This window comes from Tyto alba, unplaced genomic scaffold (genome assembly GCF_018691265.1).
Source record: "Tyto alba isolate M040663 unplaced genomic scaffold, T.alba_DEE_v4.0 Super-Scaffold_7, whole genome shotgun sequence".
NCBI classification, from domain to species: Eukaryota; Metazoa; Chordata; class Aves; order Strigiformes; family Tytonidae; genus Tyto; species Tyto alba.
In genome coordinates, this window is record NW_024881328.1 from 25,989,078 (window position 1) to 26,008,281 (window position 19,204).

Sequence of the window (19,204 nt, forward strand, 5' to 3'; positions counted from 1 at the left end):
AAAATAGTAAAAGCAATGGCTTATGACAAGGTTTAATAGCTCATTGCGATATTAGAACTGTAACATTTCAAGCTGACAAACTAGTGGGCAGCTGGAATATGTCCAGTTTTGGTCTTGCAACATATCAAAGGTATGGTATTAGCAGAGTATACAAGGCCTGAGAGTTCTCAAGCTTTCTAGAGCTGTATTTGTCAACTAATTTGCCAAGATTCTAGGCTGTTTTGCTGAGAAAAGTAAAGACACAGAGAAGTATGTAACCTTCGTTTTCTGTTGAACACTCTTGACTTCTATTCCATATGGAAAAGAGCTTTCACTATATACTCTGCTTCAGAGTAAACTTGCTATTCAACAATACAGAAAAAGCAATACTAGTGAAGTCTCGATGAGGACTGTTCTTAGAACAAAATCAAAGCTAGTTGAAACTGGTTCTAGAAGACAATCATCTGTTTGTTGTGGTTTGAGCCTACTCAGCAGCTAAATGCCACACAGTCGCTCACCCACCCTCCCCCCACTTGGGAACGGGGAAGGAATCGGAGGGGCAAAGGGAGACTCACGGGTTGAGATAAAAACAGTTTAATAACAGTAACAGAATAATACACTGACAGCAGTATCAACAGGTAATGTACAATACAGCTGCTCAACACCTGCTGACCAACACCCACCTGCTCCCAGCCAGCAATCCCAAACACAAAGGCCCCACAGCCACCCTCCCAGAAGTGGCAGCCTCTCCCAGCCCTCTCCTGCCTTTATATGGTGAGCATAATGTCACATGACATGGAATATCAGCCAATCCCGGCTCAGCCCTCCATCTGTGCTCCCCCCACCCCCACACACAGGTGAGGGCACTAGGACCTGGGGAGCCCCTGGGGTCTCAGTGTGCTGCAGCACTCCTCCAGCTACTAAAACAAACAGGAACACTATTCCAGCCCGAACCAGGACACTGTTTTATTAGATTATACTTTTTAAATAAGATTACAGATGCTAAAGTTGTGGTTTTTAGGAAGCTGTATAAAATGACACTAAGATTTTATATTTTAATGTTTTCTGTTACAGGGTTTTGGACCTTTGTAGGAATGTGAAGGAAAGGATAGTAAGAGAATGCAAAGAAAAGGGTGTTCAGTTTGCTCCTCTTTCCACCTGCAGGTAAGCCATGCAACAACCTAAATAATTTTTCTCAAGTCTTTGATTAGTAAGAGAATTAGAGAAGAGGTCATTAAACTTGCTGGCTAGTAGGTAAAGTGCATCTGTTAATGATATTGAAAACACTAATAATCTTGACCTTCCTCTTACCTGCAAGTGGATTACATGGAAGAATGGGTAATACCAATGGATTAGTAGTGCTTGATTAGTTTTGGCACTTATTCTTCTTATTCACAAGTCAAGTGTAATGACTTAAGAGCTTCAACTCTGTCATATCGTTGTGTCACTTATGAAGTATGAGCAAAAAGGATACAAAACTACTTCAAAAAAAGATGCTACCCTTTTAAATAAGTTGAGTAACCTAATGAGTTGTGTCATGTCACATAGTGGCTGGCTTAATACCATAAAGCTTTGTTTGTAATGCAGTTCTCTTCAACAGGGTGACACAGACTTATGATGCAGGTGCATGTGTGTACTTCTACTTTGCCTTTAACTACCGAGGAATTAGTGATCCTATTCATGTCTATGAACAAATTGAGGTAATGTATACAAGAAAAATAGCTAAGGGGGAGGGGGAGAAGCTGATGTCCTATAATATATGCTGAACCCATTAGCCAAGCTAACTGAATTTTGCAGGGAAGATCTCAAAAGTCTCTTCATAAAGCGTTGCTTATTAGCAGCTAGGGAAAAAGGTGCATACTAATAGTGCCTCAAGTACAGGAAAGACTACCAGGTGACTATTATAGACATTAGTAAATGAATACTTATGTAAAGTATTCATCAGTAGATGAATGGCTAAAGTATTCATCAGTAGATGAATGGCTAAAGTATTCATCAGTAGATGAATGGCTAAAGTATTCATCAGTAGATGAATGGCTAAAGTATAGGAAAGCTTGAACTGGAGATTGGATGACAGAAACTATCAAGCATAAAACCCAAATCCATGGGGAACAAGACTTCCTTAGTTCCATTAGTTACAAAGCTACCTCTTTCAGTTAATACTCAGTCTTTAAATTACATGTTAAGACTATTGAGATCATACTTTATTAATAGTGCTACATATAGAGAATAATGAATGTGAGGATCCCTCTCATGCTGTTTCAGAGAATTAACTGCTGTGGTTATTTCTGCTTGGGCCTAGATAAGCGCTGGTCAGTCTGCTGTGTTAGACCATTTGTAAGCTGCTTTGGCACTTACCAAAAAGCTCTGGAATAACTCTGCTTTAACACTTTGGCTGGTGAAACACTATAATTACCTAGTTAGGGGAAACTAATATTCTTGTTGTTTTGAAGATATAATACATAAAAGAACTATCGGCAAACTGCTTTTCATCCTACCTTTCATTTTATGTGCTCAAACTTAAGCACAAGAAAATTGCGAATAAGACTGTGGAGAAATAGGCTATATTTCTAACTAGGATATTATTTTCATGCTTATTCTTTAGAAATTTATGTTGAACTTTGCAAGCAGATACAAATCTTTATCTACAAGTTTTGAGGCTTCTGTGCTGTTGAATCTATGACTTTGGAGAATGTAATATTTGAGTGCTTATTCAATGAAACCTTATTAATACTTAGATACTACTGTTTATTAGAATTAGCTCGCAGTGTGATCATGTGGATCCATGTCTTCCATTTTGGGTGACTAAATTTAGCCTAACAAAGTGAGTTTTCCAACCAAGTATATGCACTCTGGCAGACTGAAAAGATATCTAACCACATATGTATGGTTATATACCTTATTCCCAAAAAAGTACACTTCTGAAAAAAGATGTAGTGCTTGTGCTTAGGAAACCTTCCTTTGTTACACCTTCTAAGCTGTCTAACTATTCTTAATCAGAGCTGGATGGAAAAGAAGATTCTAGGCCTTCAAAGTGTTCACATATTTCTAATATAAAAATCTAAATTTTGTTTTCTGCCACAAACTTCATCTATGAAAGGGTTGTCAGTTGTAAAATACCTCATTTCCTCAACCAGAATCTTGGAGATCTGGGTCTAAACTCTGGTCTGAATAAGGATCTTGAATCACTCTGGGGAGCTAGTTTTTCAAACCTCTTTATTGCAATTTCCTTTTCGGTAGGCACTTAACCATCTTCCAGATGAGCATCCCAGCTACTAGACTGTTTTAGTTTTGTCAAGGGGGAAGTGATCCATTCATTTCATTCAGGAATAATAGATTTGTTGTAACAGATGCTATTTGAAATGTCTTGGCTTTGATGAAGTTTATGTGGAAAATTCCCACTTATCTGCAGGCTTGAACTAAAATGTGTATCTGTATTGTGTACCCTAATTCTGACACTTTTCATACGCCTATGTAAATGAATACAATATCAAGCATTTCACTGAAGACAAAAATCTTGTGCGTTTGCTGTTGAATAAATACCTTATCTTCTCAATTCAGAGGGCTGCTAGAGAAGAAATACTTGCCAATGGAGGAAGTCTCTCACATCACCATGGAGGTAATGTTCTCAGTCTAATATTAGTCTCTGATACTGCTAAATATTTATGAGTACATAAAATAGCTTGTAATAGAACTTTGCAAGGTATTTCACAGGCATTAACTGAAATTACTCGGGGGGGGGGGGGGAAGAGAGGAGAGGATCTCCTGTCATTCTTTCTAGAAACTTCCCACTCCTTTGCCAGACTTTTAGGGGGAAGTGTCCCTGGACTTGGCTGGCTGGATATCAAGTCACACAATGTTAGTGTATTTATGAGCACCAGCTTCAAACCTTTGGATAGGAAGTATGCAGGCTGTCTGAGAACTTGAAAATGTAGTTGATCATTTGTCTTAAGCAACTTCAACTGAACCTTGTGCAGAGGTATATTCAGTTACAGAGACCTCAAATGGGAGTCCCTTGTGGCTAAGTGAATGCTGTTAGCCCTAATTCCAGAGCCCTTAGTGAAAGTATTTGCATAAAAGAGCTAGTAACTTAAACTGGGCTGTGTTGCAGTCTACCATTTGTTGTATAATTGATGTTATGTAAGTGTTGATATTACTGGCTTGCTGTCTGCTAACTTCTGATTATTCAGTTTCCTCTCTTGAAGTTTGGGAATGACTTGTCCTGAGTTAGTACTAGCCTCTTTGTACACTATTTTGTGCTTTTGTATTAGGTTTGAGAACCAGTGTCATGTATAAGTGATATTTCATATATCTGATGCTTTACATATGCTTTTCTCACATATTCAGATAGCCTAATTTGATTGCATGTATCCTATATAATGCAGTAAATTCAGATGTCAGGGAGGCTTGTTGTGAAGTCAGTTTGATTTGTGCAGCTAGCTGCTTGAATTTGCTTAACTTAATGCATTTCTTCTCTCTACTCTCTCGGGGCACTGTCTGGCCATAGAAATAAGAGCAAAGAGGAACTCTAATGGTTTAAAACTAGATATATTTTGTAATTCTAAAAGCTCTGCGTGGAGAAAACTGGAGGGCAGAAGCTGGTGAATTCTGGACTTGAAACTTTTCTCTTGGGTTGTTTTCAGGCATCTAGCTTTGTGATAGAAACTGAAACGGTCTCTGGTTTAGCAATATCAGGATATTGAAAGATGTGTACGTGATTATAACATGAGTGAAAAGATTTTCAGTATTTTTTTGTTTAATATGCTTATTGTCCTCTGATTAAATCTTTAATATGGTGGTATAGTCAATTCTTGCACATGGGATGGGGAATTACCCTCTTGATGTACTATTGTGCTCTCACCTGCTGTGGCAGCTGTATTTTACTGTGACTAGCATTTCATTCATTAACTTATATGCAGCTGGAGCTTGTCACATGTTTGGATGTATTTGCCTTCACCCTATGAAACCTTGTATACAGCATATGTTGAACAAGAGAAAAAAAATATGTAGCATTTTCAAACCCTTACACACTTGAACTTTCTGACTCCACAGATATGGAGAACTTGGTTTCTGTTAGACTACTTATGCTCCTGTTGTATATGTGACTGCCTCTTATACTGATAAATATTTTCTGGCGGTTCATTGTGTACTATAATCAAGATTCATTTTTTCCAGTACTTAGATGTGCTGCTGAGAATTAGCCTAATAGTATCAGTTTTATTTACTGACCTTTGGACCTTGTCACTCTTACCACTGCTAAAACTGGTCTATTGTGTGGAGTAAAAGAAAATACCGGTGCAATTTCTTTTAGTATTTGTCTTGTAATTGTGATTAATAGCAGTTGTTTTCACTATCTGGAAACAGACAGAATGGTTTGCCTGCCTACAATCACACTATGATAAATGGAGCTATTTTAACTCTGGTTTTGTGTATCAAAGAAAACAGATGTAGTCTGGGACTTGAGGCTATAGGAAATACAAAGCCTGCTTAAGTCAATCTTCATACACTCCTTGAGTGAAGAAGTGGTCAAATATGACAGTTTGAGATGTGTAAAGCTCTAAATTACTTTACATCCGGCAAAGTACTAACTGCAGGTAAACATATAGCTACAATCCACAGTGGGAACTGGAATAACGATACTTTCATGAACAGTAACTTATGAAAGGCTTTTATTCTGGATTCTATTTTAATCTCAATATCTCTTCTCTTCTCACATCCCTCCAGGCTAATGAAAAATATTGTAACTTTTAGGCAAGACTCACTAAAGGTAGGAATACTGTGAAAAGATCCCCTACTGATCAGTTTTAAGACTTAAAGCTTGTAAGAAGCATAACTTTTATTTGTTAATGGATTACATTAAAGATCACACCTTACAATATAGAAGAACAGCAACATTCCAACACAGAAATTGCAAAAGTGTATCAATACCAGCCTTGTATAGCAAGCATCTCACAGGCACAAGAAACTGTAGCAAAGCTAGACATACACATCTGTGTAATAAATTTATCCTTCCAATGTAACAATTACTTGCATTTTGGGGTAGAATGTCCGGATTTTTTTGGTTTTATAAATCTCGATACCACTTCTATGATACTGCAACTTAAATGACTGTTGTTTTAATCAAATTGTCTCTTTGAAGTCTTTCTTACTCTTGACTCTCAAATATTTAAATCTAATTGGTGTCAGGAATGGTTTTCCTGCTTAATATCAGTATTTAACACTTGATGATGTTGCTGGATTATGTAATGAAAATAATTTATGTTTAGGAAGAAACTGAGGCATATGTGTTGCTATAAAAATACACCAAAATACATAGTGGATACAGGTGGGTACTTAGACGGGGGAATTCAGCCATTCTCCAGTGCGTCAGAAATTGATCCTTATAGAGGAGGTTATCAGATTATTTTTTTATGATCCTGGCAGTCTTGTCTAAATGTTAGGTCTGTTTCTTGATAAATTTGCTGTGAACAAACTGCTGAAAAGCTTTTTAGTAGTTTTAAAGTAGTTTTAAATATGTGACTTTGAAGTGGTTTCTTATGCCTTTTTTTAACATAGCATTTTAATGCTATGACATAAGCTGTGACTTAGTAAAAGTTTGTGAAAAGTATTCAGGAATTAGATATCCTAGTTGTAGCATCCCTTGCCTTCACTTCCTATGTGAGATTTTACACATTGATTATAGCTTTCACTTGGCTTTGACAATGTCCTACGCTTAGAAGGGAATAGTGCACATTTTTGAACACACCTTCAATCCTGCTTTTCTGGCTACTGAGTCATGCAAGTAAGGGTTGATAGAGCCACAGTTAGCTTCTAGACACGGCATTTAAAAAGCAGCAGTAGGAATGACAATTTATTGTAGATATAAGTTTAAATTTAGATAAACAATTCTTCTAATCATTTAGGGCAAGCCCTAAAACCACCCATATGATGTCACACCTTGCATTCTTGAATTCCTGTTTAATAAAATATATGTTTTTTTTGTATACATAAAATAACGTGCTGAGGAAGTATCAATAGGTATGACAGGTGTGTAAATACAACTATAACCCCTTCGGGGTATAGCATCAGAAGGGAGCTGGCTGGATTTTGGCCTGATCCCTTCTGTATTACCAAGATAAGCACCCATGTAAAATTAAGGAACAGTGTAAAAATTAATGATAGATTGCTTCCCTTGCAGGAAATGTTTTAACTAAAACCGGTTACTTAAGGAAACAATTATCAGCTAGTGGGTTTGAGGAAAATACTCCCATTTAGCCACTTAACATAATAGAACTAATTTTTTCCATTTTCTAGACAGATTGACTAGAATAAAGGTTAACCAGGTAGCCCAGGCTCCACAGATTTAGGTATAGTATCAATTTCCTGGCAATTTATGTAGGAGAACAAAACAAACCAAAAAAACCCAACCCCCCAAAACAAACAACAACCCCCCCCCAAACCCAAACCAAACAAACTACCAAAACAAAACAAAAAAAAATCCCACACCACAAACACTACCCCACCCTACCCCTTCCCCCCCCCACCCCCCAAATCCCAAAACAAGAACGAACCATAAAATCTCCACACCTTATTTGTATTCACTTGCATGTTTGACATTGCAGTTCATTGCAACTGTTTGGCATCATTAAGAGGCTGTAGCTTAAGCAATATGTGCAGTAATTAACCCACACAAACTACAAAATCTGGAATTATAAAATTCCCTTATGGGGGAAATTGAACACATTTTCTCTTCTACACAGGAAAAGTGTCTTAGCTTTAAGTCAAGCACTGGAGACTGATCATACTTTCATTTTAAAACTAGAGCTTGCTTAAGCTGTGACGTTTGTCTTACACAGAGTAACCTTATGTGAAATAAAATAATGCAGTTGTATTTTCCTTCTTGGTCTGTTGAAAGTTGTAATACAATAGTCATCTTCAGTGCCTTTTCCACCAAATAAATGCAAAGGACTTTGATTCCTCAACATGGAACTTGAAAGTACTTAAGTTGCTTAGATATCAAGTGAAAATGTGCAAGATGCTACGATGATGGTAAGTGTTCATTATGTAGTAGACTTCAGGTACATTGGTCCAATATACTCCAGAGCTACCACAGTGTTAGGCTAACGCACTGACCTTTCAGTATTGCAGAGCTCTCTCTGGAAGAGTAATGACCTGTTAAGCAATTCCGAAGAGCTGAGAGATGCTTTCTGTAGAGATAACCAGCTTCAGGAAGAGCATGCAATATCTGGAAGAGTCCCATCCCTCTTACGGCCTGTTAAGCCTTTTTATGACCTGTTACGACTTGTGCTTTTGCAAAGCTATTGTTCTGCAACAACTATCTCTAAGTTAAAAGGGCTGGAGTAGAGGAAGTCTAAAGCCATGTACAGTGCCACTAGAGCCTATTTCCACCAGGACCGTGCATTGCTATAAATCTGTTCTGCATGGGTGTAGTTATTCCTGGGATCCATCAGCTATATTAAAACTTCCCTTACAAGACTGTTCATGTGTGCCCAAGTACTTTATATTCCAAAAGTGAGAAGACCAATTGCTGCCTGCTGTTTGCTAGCTCCATCTTTAGCAGCTAGATTTTTTTGCAGCCATCCAGATTATTTATGAGCCAGGAGAGATGTACTCCTGTTTTATCTTCTTTGTGGCCAGCAGATAGGTGCTATCCATCTAATGCACTTCTCTTTGAAAAACTATGCACATGGGAAACTGTTGTCACTTTTGGCAAAGAATGTAATGTTGGTGCATGTTTGCTTGGTTTTTTCAAAGGATGGGTTCTGCAGGAGCAGCATAGAGTGTGGTTGCACTTCAACAGAGTGTATTTTACTCCCTAACAGGTTAAAGGGCACTGGAAACATGAACAACTTTTCTAATGAAACCAGCTAAGGGCTTGACCAGCACATATTGGAACTGGGAAAAAGTCACTTAGCTAGCTCACAGGTTTTTCATACATGGACTGTAATAATGATAAAACTTGAAAATACTGCAAAAATAAAATTGGTGTTGGACTGTCTTTGAGAATTGCTACTGAGCAAGCTTCTTGGCTTCATGGTCTGAAGTATGTTAAGTGAGGTAGGCTCTCTGCCATGCTAGGATGTTTGTATTCTGTGTAATCGGCTGGGCTTCAGATTGAAGACTTCTGGCTTCCTAGTAATGAATGTTTTAAGGCATTAGACTGCTCAGCACACCTCAGAAACAGGGCATTTGCCACTTGTAAAACTTGAGAACTAATGCTGTTGTATGTCATCTTGGATAATTAAAATGCAAGATTGGGTGTTTTCAGAGGATCTCATTTTTTTAATTAAGAAAAGTATAGCAGGCTGAGGGCCTGTAGGAGGTAGATGCTTAGATAAAAATCTGGTTCTGTGCACTGTCTTACGTCAGTTTTAGATAAATGGTATCACCTAGGCCTAAAACTAAGAGGTCTACTTTATCTAGGCTATGAATGGAAAGGTGGTTTTCTCTAGTCCATGTTAAGATCAGACTTAATTGATACCTTTTCTTGTTAGGGAAGTTAAGGCTTCATTGAGCCCAAAGCTGTTCTTTGGCTAAGGCTTAGAGTGGAGTTAAGCAACTTTGCCACCTTTTACCATGAACATAAAAATAATTACATCTAACTACCATGGCATTTTCTTCATTTTCCCTTCTCATCCTTGAAGCTAATTAGATCGATCGTCCTACGGAAGAGGAACAGAGTACTTACAGGGCAGCACTAACCTGAAGTGGAACAAATGTAAACATTGCTTTTCTAAGTGGTGCTCTCATCTGCACAGAGCCTTTCCTTCACTTGGTCTATTTTCTATTTAATCAGCTGGACCGGCTTAGAATTCTAAGTGCACTGATTGCTTCGACACTTTTTAATATGAAAACTTGAGTAGCTGAAGAATCCACGTATATCTTATTGACATGAACAGTAGGAGCAGGGGTTCAACCTACTGTTATCAAGGGGTTAAAATCTTTTCACTGAACATGTTTGTGAAGGACTGCTGGTAACTGTAGTACAGCTTTTTCTTTCCAGTTCACTAATCAAATGTATGTTAGATTTATTATTGCAAAAGTATAAACCATAGAAAATTTGACAAGATAGATGTGTAAATTATCACTTTGACAGAACTAATGATGCACTCCAAGCACCTTCTGTTTTCCAGCACTTGGTGAGCAACTTCATTAAATATGCAACGACTGTTTGGTGCTGCTCAGACAGTAGTTCAGTTCCTTGTGGAATTGCATTATTACTGGAGGTGTAAGAGGCAGGCATGCTAGCTGTTGGGCATCCTGCTGTGATTCTAATGTGCTCCATCTTGTTGAAGCAGTTGTTTGCAGTCTTTTCAGGACAATTACATCCATAACCACAGGACACATTCACTGAAACTATATTACAGATAACAGTTGAGAATGGTAATGACTGTTCTTCAGCTGCTTGTGTAAGAGCCAGTGTTGAGTGACTTGAGGTGATGGTCAAGCCACATCCGTGATTATTTTTTTGTAGCAGTAGTATTAAGGTTTCCCCAGATAAAATTCCAACTACATCAGCTTGCTCACAATCGAACTGTAGTGATGGCATATTTACAGATGGGGATATTTTTTTACTTGAGCTGGGTTGCAAAATATAACCACGGTTCCTACCACATGACAAATTCTTTTGTCCTTCAGTCATGTTCTTCGCTCTTGATACACGTACTGCTAATAGTTGTTTTCTATCAAACTGCAAATTTAATTCTTTCTCATATTACTTGCTTTTTCAGTAGGCATTGTGACTAGCTCCTATTCCTTAAGGTATAAACAAATATACTCTGTTCTCCAGAGGTGTCCCTGTAATTTATTATTCTGATGGCAGTTTGATGGTTACCCTGAGAATGGGGCACAAAAGATGGCTTGAATTTAGCTTCAGCTACTCTTAAAGCATCTGTCTCTCAAACCTTTACTATATCACATCATACTGACAAATGGATTGTGTTTCAGGATGACAAGTTAAATGCTGTAGTGTGTTTAATGAAAAAATGTCCTTTATTTTGAACAATCTGTTAAATCAGAGTTGATGACTTGGTTAATTAGTATGTGAACACTCGGCGATTTAACAGGACTATTGTGAGACTTTAGTGAAATGAGTTCTTAAATGGCTGCTGTTTCAGCTTTGCTTTGTATTTGGTATATGTTGTGAATATCTATTTTTATATGGGAAACTAAGCTCTTATGTAATGGTATGAGCAATTGCCAGCCTGTGTAAAAGTTCTTGAGTGAAATAAGGTATTATGTTAATTTAAAACTAGGATTTAGGCCTTCTTAGAAAACAATTTTTTGCTATTTAAACCAATACTCTTTTAAGTACGTTTTATGTTTTCACTTCAAAGCAATGAAGAGGTGTGGGGTTCTGCTTTTTAGTGCTTTTTAGTAATCTTTACAGTTTCCTACTTAAAATTAGTTTGGTGGCTTTTTAAAACTTACTACCAATTTCCCTATTTTAATAGAACATGTGATTTCAGCGTAAGCTTCATCTAAATTTCATAGTTTCTAAAGAAAGTAGACAGTGTGGAACACAGTCTTCCTCTGGGAGTATGCTGAGCTTAATGAGCTTGATAGTCTGGTGGGCTCAATAAATCAAATAAAGCAAAACATTTCTCATTTTTGAATAAAAGCATTTATCACACAGTGTTTATTCATTCATGGTTACAAGATTGATTGGCTCCTAGAATCCTGCCATATATTGAAACACTTTGTTTTTGTTTTTCCAGTAGGCAAATTGCGGAAGCGCTGGATGAAGGAGAGCATCTCTGATGTTGGTCTGGGAATGCTGAGATCTGTTAAAGAATATGTGGACCCCAATAACATCTTTGGAAACAAAAATCTTTTATAAAGCCCTGCGCAACATGATGTACTAAATCTTCTTCAATATTACTGTTGAAATTCCTCCACTTTCATTGTATTGATATCCCAGTAATCAAATATAACCTAGACGAAACTTTAAAAACTAGTAACTTACACTGATTTTTGCCACCCCCTTCCCTCTTCCCCCAATAAAGTGTAAACATCACTGTTAATGTTTATGGATTTTTACTTACAATGCTCCTAAACTCTTAATCCACTGGGCACAAAGTGTATTACCAACCAGGAAATGCAAATTTGGTTTTCCAAGTTTGGTTAGGCAACACAGCTGGCAGTATTTTCAGTGCTGGATACTGCCAGATGTTTCTTACTAAAGCATCCCCTGCGAGGAGAACAAAGACTGACAACAGTGTTTTCTACAGAAGCAGCTGCTCAACCCAGCCTCTTGCTAAAGGAAAGCTGCTAAGAGACAGATGAGAGAACATCAAGGAGTACTTCACTGTACTGAAGGATTAAGTATGTTACAGACGTGTAACCAGCAAATACTTGAAGTACAAATGTAGGCTTTGATCAAAAGAGAATGTAAGTCAAACTACTTCTAAAAACTCACTAGTATCCCACAGTAGTACTACTGGAAAATCTTACACAATTGAGCTGAGTTGTATTTGCATTGCTGGGATAATCTTAATTGTAGGTCAGTCACTATAAGTTTTGTACAATGGACATTTCTCACTGTATGTTGAAAACACGTTTGTAACAAAACTTTGCGTTCATCTGTACTTCAGTCCTAGTGTGTATGGTTTTTTGCTACTGTTTTGTTTGTTTTGCAGAGATGCAAAATATCTTTTTCAGTAAAAAAAAAAGTTTTGGCTATTCAAATGAAACTGCCCAGCACTGTTTTTTGAAACAGTCTCAACGGTTTAATAAAACACTTAAATGGACAACATACTGTCATCCTGAAAGTGAGATTTCCCATTTTAGTTTTGTACAGTTTCCTATGGCCTTTATGAATCATTTATTGATTTCACTAGTAGCCACAATTTTAATTGTCCATTTAACTTTAAGAAAACGAAATATTTTCTTGATGAGTATCATATGAGAGTAAGCATTTTTACACTGAAACTTGAATCTTAATCAGTAAAACAAACTAAAAGTATTTGTCAATACTCATGATCCATTTTTAAGGTGGGTTCTTTTCTTAAAGCAAATTATCCAACTTTTTGATAGTTAATGTATATGACTGCATAGGATAGAAAAAATACAGACTATCCTTTGAGGACACTGTCTCTCTAGCCAACTGCTTCACAGCTTTAGTGTCAGTTTGGACACCTTTTGTATTGGTAGTGCCCTTAATGAGGAGAAAAAGAAAAAAATTGCATTTTTGTTTTTAAACTATTTTAGAATACAGTCTAATTAGTTCTCAGTTTTGGTAATATACCAAAAACAGTATAAAATGCTTGAAAAAATACTGCATATCAGATGGCTTTGAACTTGTTTAAAGATTAATTTAAATTCTCAAATGATCAAAAAACATGGTCACTCAAAACATCACATGAAAATACATGCTGTCAAGGTACGTAGGGAGAACTTTTTATGGTCTGCAGTTCCTAAAACAATGTTAATGTGATATTTGCAATGCAGCTAGATTTATTTTGAATAGTCTTTGTTTCACAACATTTAAGGATAAAAATCAACTCGTATTTTTGTTTCTAGCCCCAAGAGTTCATATTTCAGGAGCAACCAAAACGACAGGTGTAGTACGTTTTAGGAAATGGAGTCTTTGCACTGTGGTTAAATGTTCCTTAAGTACACAATGGTGTCTCAGCAAAGTGAATGTGGACATGTTTATGCAGGGGCATCCCTCATCCTGCATGCTGCATGATGGTGACTACGTGGCTACAGCTGGCATCTTGCTGATGACTTGTACTGCTGAAATAGGAGACCTTTCTAGGAGTTGGTAAATATGAAGGGTGTTGATGTGCCTCAATTAAAGTATATATCTAACTATGAAGAATCAATTTTAAAGGAAAGTACATGAAGCCTTTTTGCAAAATGACAGCGCAAACTAAAACAAGTAGTCGTAGCTCAGTAATACCTGTCTCTTAAGATTTTGACTTAAACTACAACACAGCTCTATATGTTCTTTCCCACTTCTTAATTTTCTGACTATGGTTTCCTCATCCCTTTTTTGTATTTAAATTACACGGGCAAAACCTCCTTATATGCCCTTTCTAACCTTTAAATAGCCACTGCCTTCCAAAGTGATTTAAAATACAGTGAAGATTTTTACTGCGTGTCAGTTGTCTTATGGGAAGGTGAAATAACAGGCTATAAGGGTCCCAAAGCAATGTCACTGGATAGCTCTGAGGAACAGATTAACTATAAAGGTAATGGATATTTTTTTTCTAATGGTCACCTTACTGCTGTCTTCCTAAATATTTTTCTATCCTATGAACTGGTCAGAACTAAGTGAAACTGCAGTTGAAATGCATGTATTGCTGACTCTTTAATTTCACATTTAAATTTCTAATGACAATAGTGAAACATGTAATGCAAGTTCAGACCTAGAAACACACAGATCGTTACCCAATTAAAAGAAATCTTCCCTTCTCTGATACTAAAGTCTTCCACCACTCTTCCTTTTTGTGTACTCTTGCTTTCTAAATACCTCTTTTCCCATAGCTGCAGCCTGTTCAGAGATGGAGCTTGATCTGCACAGATCAGAAGTATCTTGGCATAACATGTTACTTCTTCATTTGCTTGGCTATTTTGGCCATATGTAAGTTACAAGCAGTTTTAATTAAGCTCATCATGACTTCCAGTTACACAGCTTCTCTCTTTGAAGGAGGAAAGGTATAGACTGAGTATGGCTTGACTGAAATGTATTTACATTAGAAACACTTTTATAAAAGTTTTGAGGGGAAAGAAGAAAAAATGTTAGAAATTGATCCAGGGTCTAAATCTTACACTTAAAGAAAAAAGTGTCTCTTCTTGACTTGACTTACAGTATATTGGTTGCATTAGAGATATCATCTTTGCCTTACAGCTGTGAACAGAGGCCAGGCCAAATAGTTCTTCCATAGCAATGTTAATTAACTGAAACCAATTTCAAAGGCAGGGATATGTTAGCACTGAAATCCAGAAAACACAAATTGCTTCTCAATCTTGGAAATGTATGTTTATCAAGGTTGTAATTTAACTTTCTGCAAATAAAGCCAAACAGTGTTTGTCATTTTAGTGTGAGATTTAACTGTAAAACTTAAGTTGTAATGTTAAGAGATTATAGAACCTTATATTATTAATAAAAAGAAAATGGGCCTAAACAATTATGTGGTTTTGTGCTGAAACTAAACAAATATATTCTACTAATTTGTCATCTTTTGTTCTTTTTCATTCAGCAGTGATATCTTGCCTGAGGAAAGCTATTAAGAAAGCTTTGACATTTGCAGAGAGAAATGAGATTGAATTTGTAAATGCGTGCTAATAGAAGCTCAGCTTTTGTGTCCCATGTAAAGCAAAATAGGAAAATGAGACAATTTGGTGAAGGAAGGGCAAAGCACCACCTGAACAACAGTCTACTCAGTTCAGAGATTTCACCTCTTCAGTATTCCCTGTTTGGGCAGCAGGGGGACTATGTTCAACTGCTCTCAGGAAGTTCTCTCAATATAATACGGGAGCATACCTTGTGTTACTCAGCTTCCCCATATTTCAAAGGTCTGTTGTATTAAGCTGTTGCAACAGGTATATAGTTTCCTGCTGTTGTGCACATGTCTCATTTAAAACCTCCTTGTTACAGGTCCTGGAATTTGCTTGGAAATTCTGTGTGCACAGATGCATCGCGTGTGAGTGTAAGAGGTATTTCTCTGTTATCTGTATCATTGCTATAAAGCTTATGCTCTTTAAACTAAAATGGCTGAAATCACATGTTGCTTGAAAGAGCTGTTGAATTGTGTTAACACAGTTTCTTCAACGCATGTTATTCCAACTGCAAAAGTCACAGTACACAGGGAACAGGAGAACACTAATGACATGGTTCGATTTGTAGAAGTATAACAGTTTCTCAAGATGATACAATTTTTTGTGTGTGCTTGTTCACAGGAAGGAGAAAACTACCCAGCAATCAAGCATTTTATTTGTTTCCCTTCTATTAACAGCATAAAAATGTGGTGTTTTTACATAGATCTAGATAGTCTCAGTTTGAAAGATCTTGGATGATATACTTGTCTCAGGATGACAGCTAGATCCCACCAGTGTTCTCTTTGTTTAAAATAAGTTTTACAAGAAGCTGGATGTGAACTCACAGCTGTGTAAATACTATAGGCTCACTGTTTATGGTTTTGTAGTCCCAACACTGACTCTGAATTTCACATTACTTTTAACATAAATTGATGTCTTTCCTTAGACTCCTTATGGAGACTAGAATTGGCAGGTGGTTGCTTTGTTAATGTTCAGCTTTAACGTGTGCTGTGGTGCTCAAGAGCAGAGATGGTCAAAGGTATTTTTCAAAAATGTTTGCCATACTGTCTTTGAAAAATACTAGTGCTGTCAGTTTGAAATTCAAAATTCAGTTTCAAAAATATGTGGGTTATAATATTTTAAATCATATTGATCATATTGTTACTTGCAATATTTACCAATACAAGTTGCAATAGTATGTACCTCTACTGAAATGCTGTGAAATATTTCATTTATGAATTTGGTTTTGCACTTTGGAAAAACAAAGCATTGAACTTTTTATGGGAAACTTTATGAATGTTTCATTTTGATTCAGAATAAAGCTAAATTTGTTTCAATTGACTGTTCAGAAATTCCAGTATAGCTTTCCTATTTGAGCAGTATTCAACCTATTTCTACCTTCATGGTAGTATGTAGTAGCCTCACAGACCCATATGGGGACATAACAGCTTTTAAATTAATGCATTTTTTTGTAGTACTATAAAGTATTTTAGCAGCCTTCTAAAGGGTAAAACTGAAGTATTGATCACAGCAAAGAAGTTATGTGCATGCAAAAAGATGCTGGACAAAACCAGATGATGTGACTGTGACCATGTAAAGTTTAAGCTGACGCTTCTAGAACTTAATATCAAATTAAGAAATAAGTGAAAAATGTTTTTGTTTAAAAATCACATTTTAAAATTAAACTATATTTTCTAATTATGGATGATTGTCACAACTTCACAGTTCAATATTACATGGCTTGTCCTAGTGTAGCTGACCTCCTAAGATGCTTCTACAAAGCAAAATACAAAGTGGATGGTCTCAAGGCAGGGCCTTGCTAAAGCTACTCCCATTTCAGGCTGCTGGAAGGGCTTGGCTCTGTTCCCACGAGTGACACTGACAGTCAGCATGTGGATCTCTGGCGTTGCATCAGTCAGTGCTAGCCCAGCAACATAATATTCAAAGCAGTTTGGGGACAATGAATGACACTGATGTTACGTACTCAGATGAAGTTCAGCAAATACTGAAAACCTAAAAGGGCAGTTTGATAAGTTCAGTTATTCATAAATGTGTTATCGATAGTGGCATTGATAAATGCAGTCTTGACTAGACACAAGCCTGAGGATGTGGGAGTAATGAGAAGGTACAAACAGCCGTTGACCTTCCTCCCTCCCAGCCCGTGGCAGCAGCCCGCGGTGTTTCCTGTCTCGCTCTGTTCCTGCTGCTGCAGAGCAGGAAATCCTGGCTGCCCAGGGGCGAGGGTTAAAAGCCCTTCTGAAACATGAAGTGACACACATGCTCACCTAGCAAATACATAGCAGCTGGGTAAATACATGTAGAGATGAGGCCATAAAAGCTGGTCATTAAGGAAAGTAAATCTGGCTAATGTTAGAAAGCAAATGTAAGGAAGATGTGGGTGAGTTGAATGCTGCATGAAAAGATCAGGTTTAGAATGACACTTGTCGACAAGACCTGGGTATGATACTGACCACACCATGGGCTTTGAGCATAGTCCCGTGTATATTTGAAGTTTATTCCTTGACTTGCTTAGGACAGCATTCTGGGTTTAGCCTAATTTACTGGGAAAACAAATCAAATGCAATCTCTCTGCTGCTTAGTTTGCGCCTCGTTCTTATCCCAGCTTCATGGACAGCTTCAGCCAAACTCGAATAAGATAGAAGTCTCAATGTATTAAAGTCTTGTAGGTTTTTAGGGAAAATACCAATCCTAATTTGGGCTAGTAAAATAGATAAAATCTGAAATGTCAGTTCAACCTTTGTTAATACCAGAGAATCCATGCAGTAAAAACCCAAATGTTAGCTGGTGTACATCCACTTCAAACATTTAGTGTGTTCTGCCTTGTGGTTCTTCTTGGACCCTTAAAATACTTTGGTGAGCGGGTCAGCCACAAGGCAAAGTAGCTTCTTCAGTACTGCTGCTTCTGAAAGTACAGGGCAACACTGTTCTTCCCATCAAGTGTTTTTTTAATTAAGATTTTCTTAATAAATGAAGGTGTTTTTTTTTTCTCTGCTCATGCGTGTAACCATTATGCCCCAGCTATCAGCTGTGCTCAGCTTTACAGGTTAACATATTCTAGTGCAGTAACAGGAAGAACAGAAGCTGCTGGCTTCCCTAAGATGGTATTGGAGCTCAGTTTATATGTGCAGAAGTGCCTCATATGGATTGTAGTGGGTAGACTTCTCCTTAAGAGGTGAGATCCCTTTGAAGCATAGCATTAAAGACAGTCTGCAGGGAACAGGAACAATCTGTGAAAAGGGGTTGGGGAGAGAGAAGGGGAAAGAGAAAAGGTGTTGGAGGAAGACAGCAATAAGCTGGGTCTGTGTGTGTGTTAACAAAGTCCCGGCTGTTGATGAAGAGTTGCTCTAGCGTTACAAGTGTGGAGTCCTCCCATGTTGTTACACATCGTGTGGTAGAGGAAGCAGGGTTTACTGTTTTAGGTGGAGGAGATGAGTGACTGCTGCCCAAGGGGCAGTGGAGAAAGGCTTTCACAAAGGCTTTTACTCCTGGGCGGTGTGAAGGTTAACATTGCAACCTGGAACGTGTAGGGTGTCCGTCTGCAAAGCTTCACCAGGCAGCACAGCCCATCAGCACGCTTAATAAAAACTTCTTTGTGCGACTTCAGCTGTCTCTTGCATGACTTATTGCTAATGAAATAGTGACCAGGAAGCAGAGAATTGCTAACGGGGAAAACAGAGCAAGGGCAGCGCAAGCCAGTGTCTTGCATGTATGGCTAAATTACACTGAAATGAACATCTGGCAACAACAGCCAGGCAGAAGGGACCTGGTTGCTATAGAGAAATAATAAATTTAGGACGGTAACAAATCTGCTGCCTTGGTTACAATTTAGTACATTTTTAAGGCTGATGAGAGGAAATCACTGTCTCTTCATTTGTAGAGCTGTGTGCTGCTCTGTGGACATGAATAAAACATAACATTATTTCCTGTTCTTTTCAGTAGC

General features: G+C 37.5%; 1 protein-coding gene across 1 annotated transcript in view; it reads left to right on the forward strand.

Moving 5' to 3' along the window:
- Positions 1-11,995, forward strand: part of AGPS (alkylglycerone phosphate synthase) — a 52,544-nt gene extending 40,549 nt beyond the window's left edge. Inside the window, exons 17-20 of the mRNA XM_042808573.1 lie at positions 1,054-1,143; positions 1,580-1,679; positions 3,541-3,598; positions 11,697-11,995. Of these exons, the coding sequence (XP_042664507.1) occupies positions 1,054-1,143; positions 1,580-1,679; positions 3,541-3,598; positions 11,697-11,818 (370 nt within the window). The 3' untranslated portion in view covers positions 11,819-11,995. The remainder of the gene's footprint in view (positions 1-1,053; positions 1,144-1,579; positions 1,680-3,540; positions 3,599-11,696) is intronic.
- The last annotated feature ends 7,209 nt before the right edge of the window (positions 11,996-19,204 follow it).